This window comes from Peromyscus californicus, unplaced genomic scaffold, assembly GCF_007827085.1.
Source record: "Peromyscus californicus insignis strain IS unplaced genomic scaffold, ASM782708v3 Scaffold_18__1_contigs__length_77618521, whole genome shotgun sequence".
NCBI classification, from domain to species: domain Eukaryota; kingdom Metazoa; phylum Chordata; class Mammalia; order Rodentia; family Cricetidae; genus Peromyscus; species Peromyscus californicus.
This window is the reverse complement of record NW_026294480.1, coordinates 76,018,487-76,042,173: the sequence shown is the minus strand read 5'-3', so window position 1 is coordinate 76,042,173 and position 23,687 is coordinate 76,018,487. Positions and strand designations below refer to the sequence as shown.

Genomic DNA, 23,687 nt, shown 5'->3' with positions numbered 1-23,687 from the left:
TTCTAGATCTTTTTTTCCTCCTAGTAAGGAGGTGGTAGAGTATAGTTCTGTGAAGTGATCAGTGAAACATGCACAGGATCTGACTAAAGTCATCGCTGTCAGCCAGGACTGCATACATAGTCCTGTGTTCTAAGAATGTGTGGTCCTGAGAAGTATACACCCGAGCTTTTGGACATAATTTTGAAAGCCTCGTTTCTCCTTACAGGGCACTGCAGCATCGAGCTGATGTGTCCTGCCTTTGGAAGCTTGCTGGGGATGCCTGCACCAGCCTACATGCTGTTTCACCGTCGAAAGTGAATGTTCATGTCTTAGGAGTCCTTCTTGGTCAGCAAGAAGGAAGAGAAGTATTAAAGAAAGACGAGCTCCTGCATCTTGGAGGAAGGTGATTTACAGAGAATACCAGCCATTGCATTAGAGTTGAATTAGAACATTATATTTTAAAAGCATCCATACCATCCATTTTTATTTTTCTGCAGATGCTATGGTCGTGCATTAAAGTTGATGTCTACATCTAATACATGGTGTGATCTTGGAATTAATTATTACCACCAAGCACGACATCTGGCAGAGACAGGCAGTAGCACGGATGGCCTTACAGAGCTCCTGGAGAAATCTGTGCATGTAGGAGAAACTTCTTATGAACTTAAAAACACAGTGATTTTTATGAAAGATGCTACTGATAAATATTTTAACATTAAACCATGTTTTATTTATAGAAATGCTGATATTCAAGAAATAAAAAGTTACTTTAACTTTTTTTCAGTGTCTGAAGAAGGCAGTGAGATTGGACAGTAATAATCACTTATACTGGAATGCTCTTGGTGTGGTTGCCTGTTACCGTGGTGAGAATTGAGTAACACTTACTTTATTTTGCAAGATTATTTGTTTTCAGGCAATAAAATTTAGTTCCTTTAAATTCTGTATATTTCAGGTATTAGAAATTATGCCCTTGCTCAGCACTGTTTCATCAAATCAATCCAAGCAGAACAAATTGTAAGTGTTCCATGTGTCTACAAAAAGAACTGCAAAATTCAGTGTATTAATTTTCTTTTAGAATTAGTTCATTTAATTTGTGTATATATGGATGTGTGAGTGAGTGAAGATGTCATGTACCATAGAGTGCCTGTAGACAGCAGAGATGTGCATGTACCATAGAGTGCCTGTAGACAGCAGAGATGTGCATGTACCATTGAGTGCCTGTAGACAGCAGAGATGTGCATGTACCATAGAGTGCCTGTGGACAGCAGAGATGTGCATGTACCATAGAGTGCCTGAAAATATCAGAGATGTGCATGTACCATAGAGTGCCTGTGGACCGCAAAGATGTGCATGTACCATAGAGTGCCTGTGGACAGCAGAGAATTACTTTAAGGAGTTGGCTCTCTCTCACTTTAAAAATATATTTATTTATCAAGAGAGAGAGCACGCTCATGTGTGCTTGTGTGTGTGTGGTTGTCGAGACTACTTTGAGTTTAGTTTATTCTTTGCCAATTTCACACATGTATATAATGTGCTTTCATCATATACATCTCTCTGCTCTTCCTCCCACTCACTCTGATTCCTTCATCTCCCCAACAGGTTCTTTTCCCACTTCATGTCTTGTTTTTTAAAGTGGACTACTGAGTTTAATTTGGATTGCTTGCATGGATATGGGGTTGTTTGCTGGAGTACGGACAAGTTACCAGTATCGGGCTGGAGAGATGGCTCAGCCGTTAAAGGCTAGGCTCACAATCAAAATATAAGTTACCAGTATCTACACCATTGAAAAAAAGGACTCCCCATTCTCCATTAGCCCCATAGCTAGGCGTGGAGCCTGGTGAGCTCCTCCCCAGCCTCAGTAGGATGTTGATGGTTCACTCTCGTGCAGCTCTGTGCAGGTAACTGTACCCGCTGTTAGTCCATGAGTGCAGCAGTCAGCAGTGTCGTGTTCAGAAGACTGAGCACTGCTCTCCATCCTCCAGCTCTTACGATCTCTCTGCTCTGTCCTCTGAGGTACCTTCTGAGCCTTGAGGGCTTGATACTGATGTCCTATGTAGGGCTGGGCTACAAGTCTTTGCATTAACTGCCTCACACTGCAAAAAGAAGCTTCTCTGAATGAGGCCTGTTTTTTTTTTTTTTTTAATATATCTTTTAGAATGCTGCTGCATGGACCAATTTAGGAGTGCTATACCTTGCGACTGAAAACATCGAGGTATCGTTATCAGTTTCAGTATGTTAAAAATGAAGGATATTTTCTACATGTGACTTTGTGGAGAAATATTTAATGTATTATCTATCCAGTATGTCAAATATGCCATTTAATTGATGACATTTGTTTTATTATGTTAAGTAATGAATATGTAATGTTTATTTTTCCTTCCATGGAACTTCTGGTTTTATATTTATGTATACTTTTTTTCTTCTCCAAGACAGCATCTTTCTGTGTAGTCCACTCTAGCCTTGAACTCACTCTTTAGTAGCCATCTTCTTACTTCAGCTTCTTTACATAGTGAAAACAATGTAAAAAGAAGTGAAAACTTCTTTTATAGGTGAAAACAATTCTCTTATTAATGAATTTGGCAACAATATCAATATAAGTTCTTTGTATGCAGTGTTTAGTCTGGATGAGTGGAGGTAAAAGAGGCAATTAGTATTTTTTAATATCTTAAATTTAACCTTTGGTTTTGTGATTTCGATTTTGGCTTCAGCAAATATTATTGCCTTTAAATGTCCTAGTGGAATTCCTCCCAGTTGAGCAGCTGGAACCTAGTACCTAGGGTCGTGTTCATAGGCCGTATTGGGGAAGTTTCCACAAGTCTAGACATAGTGCCACATCTTTATTGTTTCTTGGTTTAGTCAGTGTGCTGAATCTTATCCTTTGACAAAAAAACTTCCATTATATTTTTGACAATACATTAATCACTCACTGCAAAAATGATCAGCTTTGGAAGATTGTAAATAGACTAGAAGAAATTCTTAAACTAGATCTGAAGATGTGTGAAAGTGTACACACTGTGTGGGCAGGGCCCTAGGTTGAGTCTCAGGAGCACTGGACACAAGTGTTGTTCATGAGCTTTCTTCTTCCTAAAAGCATCTCTTTCCTCACACCACATGGGTTGTCCTGAAACAGTAGAAAGCAGTATGGAGTAAGTGCTTTTGTTGTTGTTTCTTTTCAAGCGGAGAGCATATGAGCTTATGACTCAGGAGAGGTCTCTTTAATGTTTCTTGACTGCTATTGTAGACTTGTGTTGTTAACCTCTTTTTCCAGCCGCAGGTCCACAGCTCCAGCTTCATTGCTTGTGAGTTCTTAAGTCTCTCAAAAAAGGGGAATAGATTCAGCCTTATTGAATCATTTCTTTCCCACGTAGTTAGCATATAGTATGTGATTATTTAAAAGTTCTGCAGACTAGGTGATAGAGACCTATAGTATTATTTTTCAGGGGACCAGAACTCTAAATCTGTAGGGAAATCGGTTGCACACAGCATTATTCCAAGACTGTAACTAAAACATTGTATCCAGGTTGAACAATGAAATTTTTGTTTATGTATATTCATGACATGTTTGGCTTCTCTGATTTTATGCTTTTTAAACAGTTGAAGTTTATGAGATTGCTCCATGTGATATTTTCTTGCTTTTTTGCCTAGCAAGCTCATGAAGCTTTCAAAATGGCTCAGTCCCTTGATCCATCTTATTTATTGTGCTGGATTGGACAAGTAAGATAACACTTATTAATAAACATCAATATAAAATAATCTCATATTAGTGATAATGATAGCATTACATGTATCATTAGAAAACTTACTGCATGTTAGTCATTGTGCTTAGGCCTATGCAAGGAATATTTTAGTTAATCTGTTATCAATCCTTTGAGGTGTGACTATTTTTACACTCTTTTTAAAGATGTAGAAATGTAAACTCAAGCATACTAAATATTGTGTCACAGTTGGCAGGGATTAAACTTTGAATCCCATGAATCTGGTTATTACCTTCGCCTAAAAAAAATAAACCTAGAACTCTTATTAAACTTGCATTTGCAAAGGCAATGTACATTTGCAAAGATCACTTTGGCTATTGTTTTGTGATTTTCTATAATGTCTTCATACTGGGTTATGCACTTATGAGTATTTTCTCTTTGACCATGTTTAGATTTTTGTACTGCCAGATAGAATCAGGTTAATTGTTACTAATCTGAGTCTATCACTGATTATTTTACCTTAGTCATATCACCTGAAATACTGAATGCCTTGTCTAGTTGAGACTATTAATGGATTCCAAAGTGGTTCAGCAACAATAGGAGCATGTATCAGAAAGATTAGGTACCATGTCAAAAATTAGGTATGTCTCACTGTGCTTCTGTATCTTAGTGTAATTCCAGTTGGCTGTGGGGCAAGCAGAGATAGCCCAGCAGTTTCCTGTCCTTGTTAGGTACAGTGGCATATGGGAGCAGGGCATTTCTGTACTGTCCTCCGTGTCAGTTATTAGACAGGGAGCACTGAAGTTTGCATTTCTGTCTGATGTCAGAATCTTATGATGAGAATTTCCAGGGTACTTTGTGTTGCTCTAGGTTAGGAAATATCATAGTGTAAAATGTTTTCTGTTTGAAAGTATTTTGTTCTTAAAAATAATTATCTCAGGACACAGCTCACAGGCATAGTTAAAAATGGTAGCGCTGAAAGTTAAACCTAACTTTGAAGCATGGCTAGTAAATCTCTGGTTATTCTAGAGCAATTTATTACCATTATTTTTATTTCTTTTAAATTAATTAAAACTTTTAAAAATCCTTTCAATAGGCTCTTATTGCAGAGACAGTTGGAAGTTATGACACCATGGATCTCTTCAGGCACACTACAGAGCTAAGTATGCATGTAAGAATCTGAATGTTCTTCTTGAGAATTCATTAATCTGCAAAATACTATCCTTGTTAAGAGAGTGAGTAGAGATTGGGAGTGGTGGCACTCAGGAGGTGGAGGCAGGAGGGTCAGGAGGAGTTCAAGGTCATCTTCAGATACAGAGCAAGCTGAGATCAGCCTGAATTACATTAAATCTTGTCTCAAAAAACCAACACCAGAAATAAAAAGTAAAAAGAAACAAACAGTGGCATAGTTGTATAAAGTGGTGTAAAGTGTTAATGATAGCTATTGTTTCTACTCTGTCTTAGAAGCAGATAAATTATCTTTACCTAGAACTTGTTGTTTTCATTTTCAGTGTTCAAGCTGATGAAAAATAACAATGAGATTACACATTTTATTTATTTATTTTTATGTGTATGGGTGTTTTGTCTGCATGTCTGCTGTGCACCAAGTATGTGTCTAATGTCCATGGTGCCAGAAGCGGGCATTGGAGCTCTTGGGACTGAAGTTACAGACAGGTGTGAGCTGTCATGTGGGTGATGGCGATTGGGTCAGGGTCTTCTGGAAGAGCAGCCAGAGTTTTTAACCATTGAGCCGTCTCTCCATCTCTCCAGTCTTCCACATTGAGATTTAGTACATGTAATAAGAGTATTGTGGAAGAGAAATTGAGAATGTAAGAAAAAAATTGACATGAGTTGAAGAATGGCTTTAGTTGATAATCTAAACTCTGAAAAGACATTGAATTAGTTTGGTTTAACCTGTGGAAATGGTCTGAGAAGGGGAAAACCAGCTCATCTGGCAAGTCTGTTTTCTATTCTTTATTGTATTCAATTCTACTCAAGATTAAGAACTTAAATTTTAAATTGATTTCAACAGGCTTTTGTTGTTGTTTTTAATCATGGCTGCTTTTTGTTAAAGGCACTTTAAAGAAGATTAAGCTATGATACTATTGTTATTGAAATATTTTATTTCTTAGTTTTATTGAAATACTTATTATCATACATTTACTTTGTTTTTTCAAGACTGAGGGAGCCATAGGTTATGCGTATTGGGTTTGTACAACATTACAAGACAAAAGCAACAGAGAAACAGAGCTATACAAGTACAACATCCTCCAGATGAACGCTGTCCCTGCAGCACAGAGTATTCTGTGTAAATATGTGGGTAAGATACTTACTGTATGTGGCAAAATATCAGACTACTGAAATGTGTAAATACATTGTAGCTAAGATACCTATCATATATGGTGCAATATCAGACTGCCGAAGTGGTTTAATTTTTAATTTACCAATCTCATGTTAAATATCAGTTCTTTCAGATGCTAATTTGCCTTTTTGTTGCTACTTGGAAGGAGTGCACTTTTTACATCAGAATAATGTCTCTGGAAGAGTGGTAAAACTCACTTTATTACTTACTGAGTCAAGATTTCCTTGTAATAATGTAGGTGTGTCAAAGGTTAATGGTTCTGAGGTGCTGCATCAATTGCTCCTCTGTATACTTCCATTTCAGTTTGTGGACCAGATATTTTATTTCCCTTAACTTGTGTTACATTTCTGGGGAGAGATCTCAATTCCCAGCTTGTATAGTTAGGAGAATTAGATAAGATAATATATATGAGATGCCAAATGCATATCCAGTGACTCTGACTCCTCCTATTAACTCCTGATTATCTTGTAAGATACTGCAGAAACAATTACACACACACACATACACACACACACACACACACACACACACACACACACACACACACACTCAGGAAACCCGCAGAATGCTAAAGTTTATTAGCTTTCCCTGGTAATAATTTCCTGTCTTTTAAAATAAACCACCACTGAGTCTTTGTCATTATTGAGTCCTTTGGCATACTGTACAAGTGGATTTTAGGTTCTTACTTGTGATATAAGAGGGAAAGTGCCTGCTACTTAGGATTGTAGTGATTGGAGTTGTGCTAAGTATTAAGATGAGTTCTTGGCAGGGGTAGTCATAAAAGAAACCAGCAGCTGAATAATATGAAGTAAGAATAGTTCAGCCCAAGTATTGAGAAGTCAGTTCTCTTGTGCATTTAGTTTGAGTCACTCAGCATCCTGGGACATTGTCATCTGTTGCAGTATGCTGATGTGAAGGACACTGATAAATCCCCAGAGATGAGGAAGTGTCTACTTAGAAACATTATTCATGAGTTTCCTCTTTTAATAAAATGCAGATATCTAAAATGATGAACACTTTTTTTTAACAAATGTGATAGCTGTTTTTTAAATGGTGGAACCATTTTCATAGACTCGTGTAAATGCCGTGTGCTTGGCCAGAAATACTAACAAAGCAGAAAACAGGGAGGCAGATGAGGGGATATAGACCATCCCTGTCTGTCCTACTGGTTTGCATTGATATACCATGGCAGACGGAGCTTCTAACTCTGTTGATGGTTTTCTGATCTTATACAGTGACTTTTGGTATTTAGAGACTGACTTTGACCATGATGTTAGTCACATACCCAAACTTATAAAAGTTATACTCCGGTGTTAGAATCCCAGCCATGACATAAGATTCGTATTTGTGGTGTATTTGTTAAACATCATAGGGATATGAAAGCCTGCTCTTTAATACTAGCTTTAAGTAACTAGGTAAGGTATATTTTTCTTTGTCCAGTGTAGATATATAATGCACTTTCAACATAAAAAATTGGAAAATACTATATTGAAAGTGCCCAGATCATTTCTCTGTTCCTGGTGTGAAGTACTGGCTTATTTTTTTTAGAACATACAGTTTTGAATAGAAGCACCATGAGAAAATTGTTGCTAAATTAAATCACAAGATTAGCCAGAAAATTATATAAAATTCTTTAGGATAAGAATAAAAAATTACAAAAGCCTGGATTTCTTTATAAATGTCAGAACTAGTTTTACCGAGTTAAAATTTCAAATAATTTTACTTAAAAGAAAACATTTTTTTGGTTTGTTTATTTTAAACCAAACATGAAAAAATAAAATATAATTAGATAAAGCAAAAACTATCTTATCAAGGCTGGACAAGGCAACCCAACAGGAGGAAAAGAGCCCTAAGAACAGGCACGAGAATCAGAGACCCAATCATTCATACACTTTGGAGTCCCATAAGAACACTAATCTGAAAACTGTAATGTATATACGGAGGACCTAGTGCAGACCCATGTAGGTCCTGTGCTTGCTGCTTCAGTCTGTGTGAGTTCACAGGAGCTTTGTTTAGTTGACTCAGAGGGCCTTGTTCTCCTGGTGTCCTCCATCTCCTCTGATTCTCACACTCTTTCTGCCTCTTCTTCTGCAGGGTTCCCTGAGCTCTGAGGGGAGGCATTTGATGCAGACATCCTATTTAGAAATGTGTGTTCCAAGGACTTAAAGAAAACATGTTTAAACTGTAAAATATAACTAGAAACCACATATAATTCTTTAATATTATTTGGTGATTTAGAAGAATTATCAAATGATCACTGGTATATTCAAGATAAATTAGGCCTTCATTCTTAATACCATTAATCTCAATAGGTAATCCCCTGCTTTGAGATGCTAAACAAAAAGAAATTAACTGTTATTTGTGTGTGTATTAAATTAAATTAACTTAATTTAATTTAACAAATTAAAGATATTTGTGAATTTCCAGAGAGAATTCAGAATGACGCTCCAGCTTTCACAATGTTGGGTTATTTAAATGAACTTCTGCAGCTGAGAAGGGAAGCAGCAGAGGCATACCAAAGGTAGGTGTGCTCAGTGGACATCGCTCACTGTGTTGTCAGTATTGAAGTTTGGTCTCGTGACAAGAGTACTAATGTGGTGTCTCACTCCTTTCCCAGTCCTCATTGTATCACCTTGTAGAAGATGAAAAGATGAAGTTCCATGTTTTGAGCTGTATTTTGAGTTCCATTGGTTAGGGTGTGGAGAACAGAGAAGGCACAAAACAAAACTTCAAAGACTCTGTTTTAGAAAAAGCTGTCCCTATAGTCAGACAAGAAACAACATGAATATCTGCTTGACTCACCTTATTACCTATTACGTATTGATTCATGTCAGTAAATGTTGGATACTATGTGCCAAGCAGTGTCCTTGGCATGAGAAATTTATCAAGGAATTACAACACACAGAGGCCCTGTTCTCATGGAACTCCTCAATGCGAAATACTCAATAAGCTAATAATGCCTGGTTACTGACAGTTGCTAAGGAAGAGTTAGAGTAGCGTTTAGGGTCAGAGACTGTGGGAAGATGCATTTCAGATAGAGTGAGAGAAGTCCTCCCAAACAAGTAGTTTGCCATATTTAACAAACAAAACCCCAGTGTACTAGAGTGGAGTGATAGCCTGGAGACTGGTAAGAAATGAAAGCAGCTAGTTTTTTCTCCATACGGTAATGGTGGGTGGATATGAGAATAACTACTGATGTCGTGAGTAACTTACTCGTAACGCTGAAAGAGCTGATTGCCTAACTTTCAGACACACCACTGCTTCAAATGTAAGTGAATCTTCAGGAGATGTCAAGTGTAAAAAAGTGTTAAGTTGAATACTTAACTACCTCCCTCTGTGGATTGCCATGTAGTTCAAAGGAATAATCACTAGATGGTACTGGAGGCTATATAATGAAGTTATTTTTCCAGGTCATGGAAGAAGGTTTATAAAAAAGCACAATTTTCTTCTTGCAGTGTCAATAAACTTAGAGTAAATAAAATGCAGAATATTAGTTAACACATAAAGCAAGAGAGCTTCAGGTGTTTGCTACCTTTGTGTGTACTGTTGTTATTGCAGACATGCTGGACTGGACACCACTGTACCTCAGGCTTAACGTGGCAACTCTACCGCCACAGAGAAATATGTACTGACCACAGCAGCTGGGCTATATGTTATGATATTTGCTGCTTGAAACACGGATAGTGCATAAATTCAGCCAGAAGTGTAGTTTTTTAATTTCTGTAACATTCTTACACTTTTTATTTATTCTTTGTGGATTTCACATCATGCACTCCAATCCCACTCATCTCCCTGTCCCTTTATATCTACCCTCTGCCTTTGTAACCTCCTCCACGAAATAAAATTTAAAAAGTAAAGACAAAACCAAGCAAAAAAAATCTCAGCGTGGAAGCTGTAGTGTGTCACAGTGAATCACACAGTGTACCTTTTAGTTCATACATCTTTTCTCTCAAGTGTTCATTGCAGTGAGTCATTGGTCTGGTTTGAGGCCTCCGGCTTCTGCTACACTATCAATACTGCATCCACTCCTCTTGGATATCCTGTTGCTGCCCACCTGCAGCTTTGGATCTGCAGGACTGGCCCCTGCACATGTTCCAACAGTTCACAGATGAAGTAGATGTTGGGGTGGGCTAACTCATAGCCATGGTTCTGGGCCTGGGTGATAGCTGGGTTGGTCAGCCTGTCAGCTCTCCCTCATCCTCACCACCAGGGTGAGCTCTCCAGCATTGCCCCAGGTAGCTCACCCAATGCCCCAGGCAGCAAGGAGCAGGGCCATTTCTGCTCTCACACTCTCCAGGTTACCTCTAGCATTTTTATGCTTCCTGAGCAAATTGTTTTTTTATGCAACATCAAGTAGATAAAAAGCCTTTCTTGGATATTTCTCCTGGCAGATGTCTTTGAAGAGAAAAGAAAGAAACCATTAAAAAAGCTCTTAGCTTTTAGGACATTACCCTCCTTGCCTATAGAGAAAATGGTGGCTTTAGTTCTTGGTAAATGTATTCTAAACCTAAGGATCTTTTCCCTTAGTGCATTGTCTTTTAGTGTTTCTGTGTGGACAGCCTCAGAGCACATGAAAGCATTCAATTTTCTCCCTCCTACATAAATATTTTCAAGAGTGTCTTCTGAAAACTTTGGTGTGTCAAAATATAACATTGATATGGTCATTGTCTATGTTTAGATTACAAATGTTAGAATATTTACAACTTACATGTAATAATAAATGGCTTTACTTATGAAAAATTTTTTTTTTCTTACTGACAACTTAAAATTTACATATATTTAAGTGCCTTTGTGGTATCAACTTACTGGAATATGAATAAGCTGCCTAAACAGCATCAAAGAATTCGTAGAATTGAAAGAAAAGACTGTAAGTCCATGGATTTGGCGGAGGAGGAATGAGCAAAACAAAACGTTGCACATAGAGAATCTAAAATACTTTGGGTTTTTTTTGTTTTTTTTTTTTTAAAGGGCAACTGCACTGTTACAGTCCACAGAAGACCAACATACTTACAATGTTACAGTGAGAAACTGGGGCAGATTGTTATGGTAAGGCTATTTTTTTCATTCTGTGAATCTATTTCTCAGGGAAAATTGTGACCCTATAGGTGTGAAGACTAGTGTCCAGAGTACTGGAATATATTATTCCAAGGGCCAGAATGTGTTAAAATTTCTATACCCTTAAAACCTAGCCTGAGTGTGCCTTTTGAAGAGCGAAGTAGGAGCCTATGGTTTAGGGACTGGATAGAGGAACATTTGCGAGAGATGGTAGTTTTATCTAATAGAAGCCTACTTAACTAGTTGGGGAGTTGGGTTTATTCTGATTAGCTATGGAATATTATGGTCTAGGAGCTCCTTTGAAACAGTACTAAAAAATTCAGGACAATGGAGCTAAGATCTTCCCTTCCATTCTCTTAAGTCTTTTGGCCTAGAAAGACAGACAGACTTATGTAGCTAGAGTTTTCCTGCCTGGCCCACAGTCAGGACAAATCTCTCTCACCTGCCAGTCCCACAGCTGCTCAGACCCAACCAAGTAAACACAGAGACTTATATTGCTTACAAACTGTATGGCCGTGGCAGGCTTCTTGCTAACTGTTCTTATAGCTTAAATTAATCCATTTCCATAAATCTATACCTTGCCACGTGGCTCGTGGCTCGTGGCTTACCGGCATCTTCACATGCTGTTTGTCATCGTGGCGGCTGGCAGTGTCTCTGACTCAGCCTTCCACTTCCCAGCTTTATTCTCCTCCTTGTCCCGCCTATACTTCCTGCCTGGCCACTGGCCAATCAGTGATTTATTTATTGACCAATCAGCAACACACTTGACATACAGACCATCCCACAGCAGACTTATTGCTTTAGAGGGTAGAAGTAAAGCCAGAGTATAGATACATAGCAATGTTGTTGGTTGGTCTTTGGTCTATTGGGAGGCCCACCACCCAGCTCTCAAATAAATAACACATGGAGGCTTATTCTTACTTATGAATGCCCAGCCTTAGCTTGGCTTCGTTTCTAGCCAGCTTTCCTTATCTTAGCTTATCGCGACTACCTTTTACCTCTGGACTTTTCCTTTTCTATAACTTCTGTAAATCTTACTCTTACTCCATGGCTTCTTGGTTATGTAGCTGGGTGGCTGGCCCTGGAGTTGTCCTCCTCCTCCTCCTCTAGCTGCTAGATCTTTTTTTTAATCTCCTCCCAGTTTTCTCCTTCTATATCTACTCTGCCTGCCAGCCCTGCCTATCCTTTCTCCTGTCTTGCTACTGGCCAGTTCTTTATTAGACCATCAGGTGTTTTACACAGGCACAGTTACACAGCTTACAGAGCTAAACAAATGCAACATAAATGAAAGTAACACACCTTAAAATATTCTACTACATAGGAAGAAGGGTTTTGACTAACAGGGTGATTCCTTAGTTTTAGAGTTGCCCTAAAATTGAATGGTTAGTTTAGACATGGAACTGCAGCTGGGTATTTTAGGGTCAGTCTCAACATCTTTTAGGAACTGCACATGGAGGCATGAGGTAGCCAGTTCCTTCCTGTTATCACTGTCATTTAATCAAGTTCATTGATGGGGAAATATTGCTCCTCTGATTGCCTATGAATTCTTTTATACTTGTATTTTAGGAGTTGGTAGAACTCTGTAGGTTTTGTTGAAGCAGAGAATACCTAGAGTAAGAAACTGTAGCTTATCTTCTTAGGTTTGACATTTCATATAGAGTAAATATTTATGAAGATAATTTTACTTTCTATAGAAATTTGCCATCTATATTCTTTCTTTTAAAAAAGTTTTATTTTTATTTCATGTGTATGTGTCTGTATGTATGTGCAACATGTGTGTGCCTGATGCTCTCAGAAGCCAGAAAGAGCGTTGGAGCCCCTGTAAAGGGAGTCCTGAGTCACCTAGTTTAGGTGGGCACTGGCTTGGGTCCTCTGCAAGAGCAGTACATGCTTTTCACCACTTTTTTTGTTTTTATTATACAATATCTTGAACACAGAGGCATATGGTAAATAATAAACTATAGTGTATAAATCGGTGGATAGTCACCACTCAAATATAACATTAAAATTCTGTCAGTTTGCTTCAGGTTTCCACTTCAAAGAAAAAGCCATAAAGCTAAAGTCCCCTTACTCCTTTTCCTTCATTTTTCTTCTACACTTTTCTGAAAAGAGTTTTCATTTGAAGAAGTAAATATGCACATATTTACAAACAATCCACTTGTATCAAAGGCTAGCCTTCTTTCAAAACTAGAGCTTAATTTTTTATTTTTTCACCTTTATAAAACTAGTATTAGGAGCAAAGGTTGCTTGTGTTTTTAACTTATAGCTCCAAAGATTAAAGTGCTTTTATAAAAAATATTTTAGTAACATTTATAAAAACCTTTTGGATTATAGTGATAAATACTAGAAACAAGAATCTCAGAAATATTTATGTCTGTATATCTTCACAAAACCAAGATTAGTATTTTTATCTTAAACATAAGTTGTGCTTTCTTCTTAGTTCCCTTGGTGACTATGACAGAGCTATCCAGGCCTTTAAGTCAACGCCCCTTGAGGAACTGGAGGACATCATAGGTTTCGCATTAGCGTTGTTTATGAAGGGCCTGTATCAGGAGAGCAACAAAGGCAAGTAGTCATATTGCTTGAAGCTTTTTCAGGAAAATGTAATGTTGAAATTATGATGGAGATGCAGTATTTTAAAAATTTTATATGTATGGATGCATATATGTCAGTTGAAGATTGTGTACCTGATGTCCTTGGAGGCCGGAAGAGGGATTCCCTGGAACTGGAGTAACAGACAGTTGTGAGCTGTGTGTGTGTGCTGGAGATTGAACCTAGATCCTCTGGAAGAGCAACCAGTGCTCTTAGCTGCTAAGCCATTCTCTAGCCCTGGGGTTGGAGTATTTACTAAAATATGACTGGGAGTCAGGAGTTGTAGTAGGTTTTGTTTATGTGTCATCTCACTAGTATGCTGTGATGATTAGTACTCCTTATAAACAATTTGAACTGAACATCCACTGTACATTTGAGGAGACTAAGGTGCAGGCTTAGTGGTAGATATATATGTGTGTGTGTGTGTGTGTGTGTGTGTGTGTGTGTGTACATTTGAAAGCAGGTACTTGCTATTCTATTCGTTCAAATGAAATTTTTTGATAAGTGAAAACTTCAACTTTTGTTAGTAATAGATATTTATTTCTTCAAAAATTTTACGTGAGGAAATTCTGATACTTATGAGCTCCACCACTATGTGTACAGTGCACTCAAATATTATCTGCTTGGTGAAGGTGATGATCTGCAGTTGGAGTGTGATTATATATCCGTGTTTCTAAGTTCCTTTTCTACTTAAGGTGACTTAGACCTCACAGTATATTCTGCAGGCAGAAGGTAGGGATTGTCCCCTAACAATCATAAAGGTGCCCACAGAGTCACTTTGGAATAGCTAAACCATGGTAGGGTTTATTCTGTCTGCTTGGAAAGAAGAGAATAAGGAAGGTAGAATTTTAGCTAGATCTTTTTTGAAAAATGGGATTAGGAAGGGGAAAGTGGCCCATTTTGTTAATAGAATTGCTTTTGTGTTTTGCTTGCTTTTCCCTTCTTCTATGCAATAGCCTATGAGAGAGCCTTGACTGTTGTTAAATCAGAGCAAGACAAAGCTCATGTCTTGACAGCTCTGGCAATAACAGAATACAAACAAGGACAAATGGATGCAGCCAAGTCACTGCTTTTCAAATGGTATGTATAGCTGACTTATACATCAGATCCTTATGTTTGAGATAAGATTTGAAAAGGAACTTTTAAGTAAATGGAAGGGATTGGACCTACCTTGTTCTAAATCGACAGTCATGGGTGGAGTTAAATACCACGGCTTAATTCATAGCTTTGTGTCTCTGTCTAATACTGCTTATTTGTTTCAAGAATAAGTGACCATGTGGACCACAGACAATCAACGGAATTGTAACTGACTTGGTGTTTGGTTGCTCAGATCCTCAGGTCTTTTTCCTCAGAAAAAGTTTATTTAAAGGCGTCTTTAAAGATACCTATAGAACGTATATACTTCTGGTTTCAGAACAAGTTAAAATGAGAACCTGTGATAGTGGAGTTATTTAGATAGTACTTACTGAGTTCTTAAAGCCTGTTTGCTTTGTTTTAAAAGTTGGCTGTAATTCCTCCAAGAGCAGTAGATGATTAATACAGGCTATTGGACAGTGCTTGCCAGTGAGGTTTATTGACCTTTTGAATGGTGCAGATCTTCATAGGACAGACACCCACTCCCCAACCCCCTGCAGTGCAGGAAGTATAGTCCCACCATCTGTGGGAATAGTAGACTTGTCAGTTACTGTGACAAAGAAGGCATTGCCTTGTTAACTGCCCCCTCAACCCCAGGGGTTCGAACTTCTGTTACACTGGAAATCTTTTCCCTGGCCTGCACTGTCCTTAACTGTTTGATGAGCCATGATGAGAAGAGGGCCTTGGACACAAAAATGGAGAGGTTTCTGACCCTCTAAACTGTGGGGGAAAATGATAGGACCTTTCTGAAAATGCCTTCCACTTACAGCCCTCTGACTTTGCTGGGAAGGCCGGAGAACCCTTTCTCCAAATGCCAGCCCTAGTGGGACCTAGGTCTCCTTTCGTCTTGAACTGTAAGCGTGCAAGGTCAGGTTCTGGGGACTTTGTCATTCTCAGCTGTAGCTCCTCTGGGAGGGAGATCCGCCTCCCTTCCAGATATTATTTTTGGTCCAGTCAGATAATTGTCTTTAAATGTAAAAAAAATATATTTTTATATTTAAGCACAAAATTGACTTATTTTGATGAATCTTTAAGTAGATATCTTTTTTATTAAATAAAACCTCTTAATAGATATAAGACCACTATACTAATGGCTAGCAGACTACTAACTATCTATTTATAGCTCTATTTTAAAGGAACCAACCACAGAAAGCCTTCAAGCCCTGTGCGCTCTGGGCTTGGCAATGCAGGACGCTACACTGTCCAAAGCAGCGCTTAATGAGTTCCTGAAACATGTTAAACACAAAAACGGTTACCACAGATGCCTTCTGACTGCAGCAGTGTACGCCCTGCAGGGCCGCGGTGGGGCAGTGCAAAGACAGGCGTCCAGGGCTGTCCACAGGTGAGCCCTCAATGTGGGGACGGCTGTATTTGATAGGATTATGTTCAACTTCTGGGCTTTATTGTGGCTTAGAATGAACTATGACACTCTGTTTGGAAATCATACTGTCAGTTATTTTGGTGAGTTGATGAATTTTTCCTTTATTCAGGTGAAGCTCCACATATTTTGATACAAAAGTCTGTAATTCCTATATTTATAATACTATCAGTTCATTATCTGCTGTGTGTCAATGCAGACCATGTTGATGGATTTAGGAATTCTTAGTCACTTAAATGTTGATCAATGCCTTTGAAATTTGGAAATTAAGATATCATTTAACAGAGGCAGGCAGATCTCTCTGAGTTCTTTGGCCAGCCTGGTCTACAGAGCAAGTTCCAGAACAGCCAGGGCTACACAAAGAAGTGCCGTCTGAGGGGAAGATAAAAAGATGTCATGTAACAGCAGTTTTCTGTTTTCATATGTTGTAGCTTTAATTTCTTTTTCTTTCATCATTTATTCTTATTAATAACCTTTGTTGATTAGATACATTAAATTTTTATTACGTGTATTTTTGTGTGGGTAAGCACACATGTACTATAGCATGTACTTGTGTGATAGGAGGACAATTTTTGGAAGTCATTTCTCTATTAACCATGTGGTTCCCATATGGTTCCGAGTTCACAGAGATCAGCGCTTCTCAACCTGTAGGTTGTAACCCCTTTGGCAAACCTCTAACTCCAAAGTATTTACATTACAATTCCTAACAGTAGCAAAATTACAGTCATGAAGTGGCAACAAAAATAATTGTTTGGGGTCACCATGACGTGAGGAGCTGTATTAAAGGGTCAAGCGTTAGGAAGGTCGAGAAGCACAAGTTCAGGTCAGAGTTAAGTACCGTAACCCACTGAGCCATCTCTCCTGTGAAATTTTAAAAGTTAATGTGAAGTTTATTCCATATGAACTATTTCTCTTAGTTACATCCTCCAGCTGCATAATAGAGTGCCTTTAAATTTCTTTGTAGTTCCATTAAACACACACGCTACATTTTAACTATTTTTCTCATAATTTTGTGACCATGATATTGTTTTTCTTCAGGTTTTAAAAACATAAGAACTCTTGGTGTTTGTAGAAGATAGTATAGTATGTTTCCTAAAATTTAAGATATTTTCAGTTAAATGTGAGCAATTAATATGAGCTTGCTTAGGTGTCTAAAGGATTTTAAACTTAAAATACTTGCTGTGCTTGTTAATGGTTAAAGTAACCCCCCCCCCCTTTTTTTATGAAATATCCGGCAGCCTGTATTTTATTAATCAAAACTAATTATGTACCATCTGGCTTTATCCAGCATTCTTTAAATAGCATATTGAGTGAGGACTAACAGATATTCAAATCAGTATAGTGTTCTTTCTCGTCAGATGAGAGAAAAGAACACAGCAGTCCCATTTACTTCCTTTTTTTTCCTAATTTAACTTTTTATTGATTCTTTGTGGATTTCACATCATACATCTCAATCCCACTCATCTCCCTGTCCCTTCATATCTGCCCTCTGCCCTTTCAATCCCCGCCCCCAAGATAGAACAAAATAAAATTTAAAAGAAAAGAAAAATCTCATCATGGAAGCTATAGTGTGACACAGTGAGTCACACAGTTTACCCTTTAGTCCGTACATCTTTACTTGCAAGTGTTCATTGCAAAGAGTCATTGGTCTGGTTTGAGGCCTCTGGTTTCTGCTACATTGTTGGTACTGGTCCCTCACAGGGGTTCCTCTTGGATATCCTGTTGTTGCCCTGTGTCATGGAGATCCTTCAGTTTTGGGTCTGTGGGTCAGGCTCTTGACTTGCTCCAGCAGCTCATAAATGAGGTGGATGTTGGGGTGGGCCAACTCATAGGCCTGGTTCTAGACCTGGGTGGTTGCAGGGTTGGTCAGCCTGCCAGCTCGCCCTCATCCTCACCATCCTCTCCAGCACTGCCCCAGCTAGCTCACCCAATGCCATAAGCAGCAAGGGACGGCCGGTTCTCCTGCTCTTATGCCCTTGGGGCCAGCTCTACTGTGTTGCCCAGGCAAGGTACAGGGGCCACTGAGCAGCTGGTGAGAGGGCCAGCTCTCCCATCTGCCTCAGGCTGAGAGGGGTGGGGTGAGGGATTAGAGGGGGGTTCTTCTTTCCCTGCCCACACCACCAGATGGCAGATGAGGAGCAGGGCCAGATCTCTCCGATCTCTCATGCTCATGTTCTCGGCTCATGTTCTCGGGGAGGCTCACCCGCACCCCTGTCAACGGAGCCCACAGTAACTCCAGACTTTAAGAGTGGCGTTTTTTGTTGTTCTCTCTAGCAACCCTGCTGACCCTGCTCTTTGGTCTTTGCTGTCCCGAGTTGTTGCTCAATACACTCAACGGAATGCAAAGGTGAGTAATGGCCAAAATCCTGCCAAGTGAGTAGCCCGTGGTGTTAAATACATGTATGCAACTGTATATATATTTACACACACACACACACACACACACACACACACACACACACACACACACACACACACAGAGGTAGAGAGAGAGCTAGAGAATGCTCTGTGACTCTGGTTGGCCTGCAGTTTTGTATGTAGACCAGGCAGGACTCACAGACGTAGAGACCCTGCCTGCCTTTTCCTTTTGAGTGCTGGGATTAACAGCATCAGCCATCACACCCACCTTAAATATATATTTAAAAAATAGCATTTTTCTAAAAATATAGTAAGTATGATGAAGAGAATGTCATCATTTCATCAAATTCCTGTTTACACAAATACTAGACTGAGCACCTTCAGTATTTATGAAACAGTTCTGAGCAGTGTGGACACTACAAAGAAGGAGGACCCTTTTGTTCTGAAATGAACAGATTGTCTCAATCCCTATGTGAATAAGTAACAAATAAGTATTAGTATTTGTGGTTTTTAAATTTCAAAAGATAATTTTATTTAAAATTGTTTAAAGATAAGATAATAATAAACACTGCTAATGTCTAAAAATCTTATTATAAGCATGAATTTATTGACATTTTGTAAATAATTATATACTGTATTTTAGTTGTAAGAGCAATATATTTTCAGGTATCTATATTTCATTATTTTCTGCTATGAATATTTTCTCTCTTTGTCCAGTTAAGTGCGTGGCAAACAATAACGTCAGATAATTTGTCTTGAACACTTATTTAGTAGTGATTCTAGTGTCAGTCTTTGTAGATGTGTTTTTATTGTTCGTTGTTCTTACTGATTTCACTCGAGGTGGTTTTATTTCTTTGTTTTCCTGACTGTATCTTCTAGAACATTATTTGTAGACCCAACTTGAACCTTAGGATTAAAATAATTTCATATGAAAGCATTTCTATTGTTTTTGTGAGCTGTGTTGGCAGCTGCATTTGTAACTTGGGATCTGTATTAACCAGGCTGTTCTGTGTCTGGGTCTCAAGTCACTTGAGAATGGTGCACGAGCACTCTCCCTGAGAGGTTCAGCATGTTCTGAGGTTTCCTATATACACCCTCCTGTGTGAGTCCTGGACTTGTCCCACTGGCTTATGAGCCCCATATTGGGATCCGCAAGTGACATAAATGGTCTCCCAACTCCTTCTGCCTTTTTAAATTTCAGTTTGAGCCTGAAAAACCTTCATTGCTTGTCAGTTATTCCATAGTAAAATTTTAGGAATGTGTTTTTAAAATATTTTATCCCAGTGCTGTTCAAATGTTAACGTGCTGTTTGTTGACATCACCTAATAACACCATTAAATGCAGGTGATAATTAACAGGACTAATTATCTAACAGCCCAGGGCATGTCCAGCTCCTGATTCAGAGGCCATTTGAGTAGTTTAAGCTATTTCAGTGGATGTATTGGCTCAAAAGCTGTTAACTGTTGGACACTGAGTGAAGTACTCATTATGTATGAGTTACTCTGCTACACATGGGTGTGTATTTTAATTAACAATAGTGTGAAATTTCTGTAGTTACTGTTTAGTTTCTGGAGCAGGAAGCTTGAGGCATTAAGTAACTTGTGCAAATCACAGTTGTTGATGGGTGACAGTATTCAGTTCCACTCTTAACTCTGGAATCATCCCACTCCGCTATCCTGCCTTTCCTTTTAATCAGCCTTTATTTTATATTGACATACTTCTAAAGCTTTGTTTTAGCATTTGTATTTTACAATCTGAAATGAAATGCAAGGTGTAAAATACCTGTGATGAAAAACCTTTGTGTTTGCTGTTGTTATTTTTGAGACAGAGTCTCACACAGCCCAAGCTGACCTAGAACTCACTATATAGTCCAAAGTGGCTTTGAACTCATGGCAATCCTTCTGCCTTGGGATTCTAAGTGCTGGGATTATAGGCATGAACTACCATGCCTGGCAAAATCATTCTTACAATTTCACTTTTTTTCTTAGGTAAAATGTTTAATAGTTGAATTTAAAATTTTTAGGTTTCAAATTGACCCTCTCAAAACTCTGGTGTTGCATGTTTTTCTTATTTTTAGTATTGATTTGCTTATTGAAACAGAAGCTTCATGGCATGCAGACATTTAGTATTAGGGATTATGGGGGTCTTAAGGAGCCTGTTTTCTTTATTTGTTTTTAATCATTGAAGGAAGTCAGGACAGGAACTCAAATGGGAAGGAACCTGGAGGCGGGAGCTGATGCAAAGGCCATGTGCTATGTGCTGGCTTGCTCCATATGGCTTGCTCAGCCAGTTTTCTTAAAGAACCCAGCACTACTGGCCCAAGGATGGGACCACCAACAATGGGCCAGGCCCTCCCTATCAATAACTAGTTAAAATGCCCCACAGGCTTGCCTGCAGCTCAGTCTTGTGGTGACATTTTCTAGCTGAGTCTCCCTCCTCCCAGATGACTCTACTGTGTCGGTCATGTGACCAGCCGGCCAGCACACATACTTTCACTATCCATTACATTTCTATGTACTCATCTACCACAGAAAAACATGGAAATTCCATGACAGTTCAAACTATAAAAACAATTAGCTTTATACTCTTCTTCATGACTCTCATGTCCTCGTCCTGTATTGTGTCCTTTCTCATCACCTGATACCATCCTTTCTATCTGTTACACTGTACCTATGTGTATATTTGTTTACACAGACGTGTACATTACAGTCTAGGATCTGTAGACGAATTTCTAAAAGGTCTTATTAATAAAAACAAACCGGGAGGCAGATATTGGGGTAAATTCTGAAAAGTCAGAGAAGCAAAACAAACCACAGCCAACCTCACCTTGCCAACTCCTCATCAGATCCTGCTTCCTCAAACTGGAAGCCTCTGAGTCCTCACCCGAATGGATCTCAGCTGAACTGCTGCTAAAAGCCTAAAAGCCTAACAAACTTAGTTCGTGGTCTTTATATATAAGGTACATAAGGTATATAAAGGCCTTATATACCTTTCTGATTCCTCCCGTCACTTCCTGGCCTTGAACTCACAGAGATCCAGATGGATCTCTGCCTCCCAAGTGATAGTATTAAAGGTGTGTGTGCCACCATTTTCTGGCCTCTATGTCTGTCTAGTGGCTGTTCTGTTTTCTGACCCCAGATAAGTTTATTAGGGTACATAATATATTGGGGGACACAATATCACCACAAGGATCCACATATAAGGGGAGAACATAGGGTTTTGTTTTGTTTTTTCTTTCTGAGATAGGATGACATTCTAAGTAAATCCATTTTCCTGTAAAATTTGTGATTCCATTTTTCTTTAGAGCGGAACAGTATTCCATTATATCTATCATTTGTATATCTGTCTGCCTTTTATTATCAGTTTATCTGTTGATAGACAGCTAGATATTTTCCAAGTATAAGCTATATTAGTTTGTTTTTGATATCTTTCACTCTCCTTTCTGCTGTTCTGTCTTTCTGCATTTTTAAAAAGTTGTTTTTAAGATTTATTTTATGTGCATTGATGTTTTGCCTGTGTGTGTATGTCTATGTGAGGGTGTCGGATCCTCTAGAACTGGAATTACAGACAATTATGAGCTGCCTTGTAGGTGCTGGGAATAGATCCTGGATCTTTTGAAAGAGCAACCATTGCTCTTAACCACTGAGCCATCTCTCCAGCCCTTTTTCAGCATTTTTATATTGTTAGGCAATACATACATTTACTTGGTGCCCCTACAAAATCATCTTACTTTTGAACTTTGAGTATTTTAACAGCAAACGTGAAATGACCAAAGTAGACAGGTTTTCTATCTTTTTTGTTTTGTTTTGTTTTGTTTTTGTTTTTTTTATTTTTATTTTGCAATACAATTCAGTTCTACATATCAGCCACGGATTCCCTTGTTCTCCCCCCTCCCGCCCCCCCCACCTTCCCCCCAACCCACCCCCTATTCCCACCTCCTCCAGGGCAAAGCCTTCCCCGAGGACTGAGATCAACCTGGTAGACTCAGTCCAGGTAGGTCCAGTCCCCTCCTCCCAGACCGAGCCTATCTTAAAGCTGTAATAATATGTTGATATTTAGAGTTTATAAGATACACATTTGCTAAAAATTGAGCTCCTCAAATGATTTAAAGGAAAGATTTTTTTTAGTCTTACGGTTTAATAGAAAGCTTTGCATTTGTCTAAATAATGTGTTTTGTTATAGGGAGGTGCTGTAGCTGGCATTGTGGCTCATATTCTGGATTCAAATCATGGAAAGGTTAGTTCTTGCTCTTATACAAAGGAAATATTTACCTTGTTAAATAGCATTAATGAGTCAGAATAATATCCTCATTGTTTTACAGTTTATGTCATATTAAATACAGGCCCTTTAGTCAGTTTTCACAAAAAGTGTGAAGAGAATTGATAAACAACTTTTTGTCTTCTCTTATAGAAGGCATTATTATATACTGCAGTAAACCAGCTGGCCATGGGAAGCGGTACAGCAGAAGATGAAAAGAATACTGCTTTGAAGACCATTCAGAAGGCAGCTTTCCTTTCTCCAGGTGAATATATTTCACTTCATTAATCCAGATGTCATCAATTTTGCATTTGTGGGTTAAAAGAACAAGGTTTGTATTTTTATGATACAAGAAGTTAATAAGTTTTGGTTTTACTCAATTACTGGGCAAGCCTCAATGAAACATTTCACTATTAGGATAAGAACTTATACTGAATCAAGCTGATAATAGAAAAAAAAAAAAGAATGTACATACAATTGTGTAAACAGACTGACGAGAACGTTTTCTTAGAGATATTTTATTATCTGTTGCCAAAACTCTGAGTGACTTAGGATTTCCAGGCTATTTTGTTTCAGTTTTCATCACTCTGGTTTAGTGTGGTTTATCTATAGCTACTGAATTCCTTCCTGTAGAGTTGCTATGTGTGTTTAACGCTGGACGTTGGGGTCTATTGTGTATGGAGTGTCACTTCCTGTTTCTGTGACAAAGCCACTTAAGGCGGGCGGTTTACTGTGGGTCGTGATTTGAGAGTCAGCGCTCTGACAGGAGGAGGAGGGGCAGGCAGCATTAGTCAGGAAGGAGGACTTGGAAGACACAGCAGCTGCTCAGCCCGCTCTCTCTCTCTCTGGTGGACTGCCCCCTTAGCCCTCATGGTGG

At 38.6% G+C, this 23,687-nt stretch overlaps 1 protein-coding gene across 3 annotated transcripts in view; it reads left to right on the top strand.

Annotated features, from left to right (window-relative positions):
* The window catches only part of Skic3 (SKI3 subunit of superkiller complex), a 107,986-nt gene that overhangs the window by 43,878 nt on the left and 40,421 nt on the right, over window positions 1-23,687 (top strand). For all 3 annotated transcript variants that reach the window (XM_052743716.1, XM_052743717.1, XM_052743715.1), the window contains 16 exons: window positions 206-382; window positions 477-621; window positions 764-842; window positions 932-993; window positions 2,135-2,191; window positions 3,625-3,693; window positions 4,771-4,845; window positions 5,853-5,994; window positions 8,464-8,557; window positions 11,005-11,082; window positions 13,532-13,656; window positions 14,640-14,763; window positions 15,941-16,159; window positions 18,470-18,542; window positions 22,736-22,789; window positions 22,964-23,075. In XM_052743716.1, the coding sequence (XP_052599676.1) occupies window positions 206-382; window positions 477-621; window positions 764-842; window positions 932-993; window positions 2,135-2,191; window positions 3,625-3,693; window positions 4,771-4,845; window positions 5,853-5,994; window positions 8,464-8,557; window positions 11,005-11,082; window positions 13,532-13,656; window positions 14,640-14,763; window positions 15,941-16,159; window positions 18,470-18,542; window positions 22,736-22,789; window positions 22,964-23,075 (1,685 nt within the window). The remainder of the gene's footprint in view (window positions 1-205; window positions 383-476; window positions 622-763; window positions 843-931; window positions 994-2,134; window positions 2,192-3,624; window positions 3,694-4,770; window positions 4,846-5,852; window positions 5,995-8,463; window positions 8,558-11,004; window positions 11,083-13,531; window positions 13,657-14,639; window positions 14,764-15,940; window positions 16,160-18,469; window positions 18,543-22,735; window positions 22,790-22,963; window positions 23,076-23,687) is intronic.